This window comes from Octopus bimaculoides, chromosome 1 (genome assembly GCF_001194135.2).
Source record: "Octopus bimaculoides isolate UCB-OBI-ISO-001 chromosome 1, ASM119413v2, whole genome shotgun sequence".
In the NCBI taxonomy this organism is placed as follows: Eukaryota; Metazoa; Mollusca; class Cephalopoda; order Octopoda; family Octopodidae; genus Octopus; species Octopus bimaculoides.
Window position 1 is genome coordinate 181,942,876 of NC_068981.1, and position 6,287 is coordinate 181,949,162.

The 6,287-nt window shown below is 35.2% G+C and overlaps 2 protein-coding genes across 3 annotated transcripts in view; one reads left to right on the forward strand and one right to left on the reverse strand.

The window, feature by feature from the left end:
- Positions 1–3,856, forward strand: part of LOC106872705 (ceramide synthase 6) — a 136,610-nt gene extending 132,754 nt beyond the window's left edge. For both annotated transcript variants that reach the window (XM_052973080.1, XM_052973076.1), the window contains one exon: positions 3,437–3,856. In XM_052973080.1, coding sequence (XP_052829040.1) covers positions 3,437–3,517 — 81 coding nt within the window. In that variant the 3' untranslated portion in view covers positions 3,518–3,856. The remainder of the gene's footprint in view (positions 1–3,436) is intronic.
- Positions 1–6,287, reverse strand: part of LOC106872721 (lateral signaling target protein 2 homolog) — a 188,997-nt gene that overhangs the window by 68,993 nt on the left and 113,717 nt on the right. The gene's annotated exons all lie outside the window — the stretch shown is intronic.

Consider the following 6,287-nt stretch of genomic DNA (forward strand, 5'->3'; position numbering starts at 1 on the left):
TGTAAACACACCAGCATTGGTTGTCAAGTGATGTTGGGGGTACAAACACACACATACATATATATATATATACATACATATATACGACGGGCTTCTTTCAGTTTCTGTCCACCAAATCCACTCAAGGCTTTGGTCGGCCCGAGGTTATAGTAGAAGACACTTGCCCAAGGTGGCGCGCAGTGGGACTGAACCCGGAACCATGTGGTTCATAAACAAGCTACTTACCACACAGCCATCACAGAGAGAGGGAGGGCACATGGTTTAGTGGTTAGATCATAAATGTCGAGGGTTCAATTCCTAGTGACACGTTGTGTCCTTGAGCGAGACACTTTATTTCCACATTGCTCTAATTCACTAAGCTGACAAAAATGAATAGTATCTGTATTTCAAAGGGCCAGCCTTGTTGCATCCTGTATCACATTGAATCTCCGAGAACTGTCATGGGTACACACGTGTCTGTGGAGTGCTCAGCCATTTGCATGTTAATTTCACGAGCAGGCTGTTCTGTTGATCAGATCAGCTGGAACCCTTGTCGTCGCCATAAGCAACAGTGTCACTTAGCTGTGCGTGTTTGTATATATATATATATATATATATATATATATGTGCATACATACATACATATGAAGTTAGGTGCAGACATAGTTGTGTGGTTAAGAAGATTGCTTCTCAACTGTGATCTTGAGTTCAGTCTCACTGCATGGCACCTTGGGTGAGCATCTTTTCTTGTGGGTGGATTTGTTACACAGAAATTGTAAGAAGCCAGTTGTGTGTGTACACCCTTGTCATGGACATTACATGATGGCTGTAAATGTGCATGTCCATCATGCAAGTAATGTCATGTGTTTTTAGTCTTCCATGAAAAACATGCCTGACCGTGGCAAACAAATGAGGGTTGGTGACAGCAAGGGCTACAAGCTGTAGAAATTATGCCAAAACAAAGACAGGTGAATGAGGCATGTTCCAATGGGAGGGAATGGTGGGTAGTAATTGTTCATCTGTTTGCCTATCTTTCTTTCAATAATATTCAGCGGCAAAAGATGTAAACTAGTATATCAGAACAAAAATGTGTTGTGATATTTACTCCACCCAAGTTGCACAAACACTCCATTGTCACTCTCACCTATAGAATTAGTGATCAGATTGTTTGGAAACCTCTAAACCAATGATGTTATTGTTCACAGAATGCAATATATAGCTAAAACAATCTCACAGAGATGCGTGCTCACAAAGATGGCTAAAAGCCAAATATTGAAAGTAAATAATAGTCGGTGTTCTGATGATATACATCTGACTAATCCATTGAAATGAACAAAACAAAAAAACAACCCCAACAATTGTGTCAGGAAATTGAAGAATATAACATGAACAAAGAAGCATATTTTGAGGATAATTCATATTGTTTTGGATTTTCAGTTCATATTGTTTCAGATTTTTTTTGATTTCTCTGCCTCCAACATCAATAGTACCGATCATGGTGGTTATCTGGTTTGGTTCAATTAAGGAAAAAAAAAAAAAAGAAAATCTGTGCAATTTTTTCTTGTAGCCCTAAAAACACAAAATAGATCTATATACTTTGATAAACTCACTAGAACCTTTATTGATTGTACTGCAGTTTTAAACTTTATAATCTTTGAGTAAAAGAGGTGGAGGTGTGGTTCATAGTCACAGGCAGACATTTCTCTGTGTCTCAGGTTCAGTTCCACTGTGTGGCACCCTTGGGCCAGTGTATTCTAATATAACACCAGGCTGACCAAAGTTTTGTAAGTGAATGTGGTAGATGGAAACTGTGTGGAAGCCTGATGTGTGCCCTTGTCTTAACATAATGTTATGATTGCAAAGAAGCATCACTGCCAAACAAGCAATGTTTGTTTCCAGTCTTCCATGAAATGTGCTGCCATGGGGAAATATTAATTGATATTTGTAGAAAATTAGCAGAAAACTTTATTCTCCAGTTTTATTCATCTGCAATGGTCTGCTATTTCAAATGAAACTACGAATACAAATTTGAATAAAGAAAACCATATTCTCTGTGATAAGCTTTGTCAAAAATTATAAATTTTATAAGATTTTTAACTATAGAAGACTGAATAAAACATTGACTAATATGGCAGCTACATTTAAGTGTGATATGTGAATGGAGGGAGCTGCAGATGGAGGAAATGTTAAGTTGGATCTTGGAAATGGCATGAAGGTGGAAGTTCATATAAAGATTTTGTTATCTAAGGAGATATGTTAAATGACATCAATGGATCAGACTTGACAAGGATAACCAGACTGGGATCATCTTCATCATTGAACGTCCATTTTCCACACTGGCATGGGTTGGACGATTTGACAGGATTTTAAGATTGGCACACCAACCATTTTACAGAATGTACTGAGTTCTTTTTACATGGCACCATCACCAATGTTTTTTATGTGGCATCAGCCCCAGTATCAATTCTGCTGTGCTGAATGGGTTTTCTTGAGTTTGGCAAGGTGCCAGATATCTCTGTCCTTTGTACATGGAGATGTACATAAAAAACAGTCAATGAACTGAATGGCATGGTAATGAGGAAGGAAGTGTCTCTGAAAATGAAGAAAAAGATGTCTTCTGCATGCGTGAGAGCTTTGCTGTGAGAGTGAGGCATGGGTAATGAACATGGAGCTGTAGAGGAGGCTGGTGAGTTGGAAATGATAGAAATGAACAATGGTATGGAGGGAATAATGGGGACAGGGCTGATGCTGGATGTTGTTGGGAGGAGAAATGAGATGAAATAATTAGGTTGTGTGCTGAGGAAGGATGACAATATTAGTGTGAAAGGAGTGATGGAAATGTGGTAGGAAGTAGAGGACAGGGAAGACCAAAAAAGACATGGCTAAAGTTGATAGAAAAGAAACTGAAAGCAAGGGGTTTGATTTAGGGGAAACTGGAGAAAACTGTCATCTGGCTCCACAAAGTTCACCTCTGTTCTAGCCAGAAAAATGGTCTTGAAATAGTTGTTGTTTGTCTTGTTCACTAGACTTACTATATACAGTGAATGAAATGTATTATGTTCCAGTTAGTGAATGATTGCTCCAAATAGTAAGGTATGAGAAGCAGATTATCATTAATCCTGTTACATCATATTCCCATTATTGCAGAAATAGGTTAAACATCATCACTGTTGGATTTCTGGTAAAGTGGTAAAGAACAACACACAGGAAAAGATGTGACTGATTCTGTTCATTAGTTTGCATGTAATTGTTACTCTTGAGCAGTACAGGCAACTATTTTTTTGATCAGGAGCCAAGGTGGAGGGGAAAGACACAAAGGCCCAGGTCTGAGAGGGTTAAAACAAATATGGAGATAGTAGCAATACTTGTTACTGAATATTTACAGATATTCAGTGAAATATTTCTTTGCAAATGCACTGAATAATGAGAAACTTGCTTTTTTTCTTTCTTCCAACAGACAGAAGATCTGCGGAGTGAGACAGAGGAAAATGTCAGTGATGATGATAACCATGTTCCTGTTACTCAGAAGTCTGGCTGAAAGCTTACTACAACAGAACCACCTCCTAAAAACTTTAAAATTTGCCATTCTCATTTCTGTCATTACCTCTTCAACCACCACCTTTACTGCAATTCCTGGCCAACCTTTACTAATTCTAACATTCACCCAATTTCTCTTATAACTTGATTACCTTGAAACCTTTTTTCTTTCTTTCTTTTTTTTTAACATTCTTTCTTTCACCTAATACTAAATTTTACCCACCATCACTATCTATGTTGGTAGTGTTTGAAATACTCATCTAGTCTTTAAATCAGTATTAGGTAACAGGCCAGTGCTGTTTGCTACACAGTTAGTTATAAAAAAAAAGTTTGATTTCAATAGTATGCTTTTTTTAAATTCTTAAATTGAGTATTTCGATTATTTAACTAAACACTTTATTTGATTATAATTATATATCATGAAGAAATTTTTTTTTCTTTTTCTTTTCAAAATTTGAGAGAACAATAATACAAGAATATTTCTTCATTTGAGTGTTTGCATTGTTTTTGTTTTGAAAGATGGCAGAATTTGATTTGAATATCTAATATTAATAGCATATTGTATTGTAGATAAGTATTCACAATGTTTATGCTATTGGAGTGCCATGTTAAAAACAGCTACGTTATTGTGTGTTGGTATACATGTGCATATGTGTCTGTGAGAAATAAACTTTGAGCTTAAAATCCAAACTGAAAATCATATATGCATAATTGTGTTCTTTCTAAACTGTTTTGTTACATTATATATATATATATATATATATATATATATATATATATAAAACATATACATATATAACATATATATATATAGCTAGCTCTGCTTATAGTACCTTCTGTTTGTAGTATTTAAATCTTTTGTCATGTTACATAGTCTTACATAGTCACTAAGGTACTGGGAACAATGATTTAAATCAATTGAATTCAACCAGAACTGCTTCAACAATAGAAAAATATGGTAGGATGCATTAAATGTCTCTCATAGAATTTAAACTCTTCAATAGTTATGATGTGACAAAAAGATTTTGTAATAATAGTTACTGTTAAGCCAACAAATCAAGAGGTTTGTAAGGACATCAACTCAGATTTGCAATATCCAAAAGGTTTTCACTAAAATGCTAATACCATTGCTAATGCCAGCCACATTCATGGCATTTTTCATCACTGACACCACTAACTCTCTTGAGTATGGCACTGAATAAATGTTGGCTTCTTTTGAAGATTCTCTCTAGATTTACAACCATTTTCCTCATTTAGCTTGTTGCTTTTTGTTCCCTCTTAGACTTTGGTTTGTGTTTCTGTCTAAAAATGACACATTACTACTCTCCACCCAGCTTGCATTCATGCTACTGCTGCTATAAGTAATTTGCTAACTCATTCATTATCCTGGACAAGTTCTCTCTGCTTTTGCTTTTTTTTTTTTTTAATAATTTTTTTTCTTTCTCCAATAACAACATACTGTGACTTTCCTCCAAAACTTAATCTTTGATCGCAGCAGAGATGCTTAGTAACATAAACGACTTTGTCTAACTCAGCAGATTCCTGATAACAGCATTACTTCCTTTTCACATGACCAGCAACCAGCCATTATGCATTCATCCACCAACAACTGAGGTGCTACAAGGTGATGTTCAATGAAGAATGTTATTTTGTCTCAAACCCCTTTTGCGTTATGTGTGGTTCTGTATGCATGTTCATGTGCACATATGCACATACACACACACACACACAACTTGCCCACTCAGATGTATGTACACTTACACACATACATAGAACGAAGGTTCTAAAACTGGTCTTTTCCATGTTAAATGTGGTTTAAACTTTTCTGAAAAATTTTCTCCATCTAATCCTATAATTTTTTTTTTTTTTCTCCTCTAAAATAACTTTACCAAAAATATCCTTTCAATATTTTTCTGAAATATTAGAAATTCTATCTTGCTTGAATCTTTTGTACTTTAATACATGGTTTAACATTTAAAAAAGCTCTCATTTAAAATGGGTAAGGATTTGAGAAAATTGCTGTTAATTTTTCTCAAAGAAATTACTAAATTTTTTTTCTGATGTTTTGCCATTATTTATTTATATCTTTGTTTTTAGATTAATGAATTATTATTATTATTATCATTATATTATTATTATCATCATTATTATTATTATTATTATTATGGTGAGCTGGTAGAATCAGTGTGTCGGACAAAATGCTTCACAGCATTTCTTCTGGCTTCACGTTCTGAGTTCAAATTCCGCAGAGGCCGACTTTACTATTTCGGGGTCAACAAAATTAGAACCAGTTAAGCACTGGGGTTGATGTAATCAACTAACCCCTCCCCCAAAATTTCAGACTTTGTGTCTAGAGTATAAAGTGTTATTAGGTGGTAGGTTAGCAGAACTGTTTGAGTGTCAGAAAAAACTACTTTGCAGTATTTTTCCTAGTTCTTTACATTCTGAGTTTTGATCCTACCAAGGTCAACTTTGCCTTTCATCCTTTCACGGCCGATAAAATAAAGTACCAGTCAAGTACTGGGGTTGATATCATTGACTAACTCTGTTCCCCAAACTTGCTGGCCTTGTGCCAAAATTAGGAAGAAGTAATATTATAATTATTATTCATCTTGTGGGGGTAAAAGAAATAAACCACCAGCTAATTTCTGGGGTTGATATAATCAACAAATGTGCCCTCTCCCAAAATTTGACCATGTGCCAGTGTTAATCCTTATTAATTCTGCCATCTTTGAATGAAACAAAAACTTAAACTGAAGACAGCTACTGCT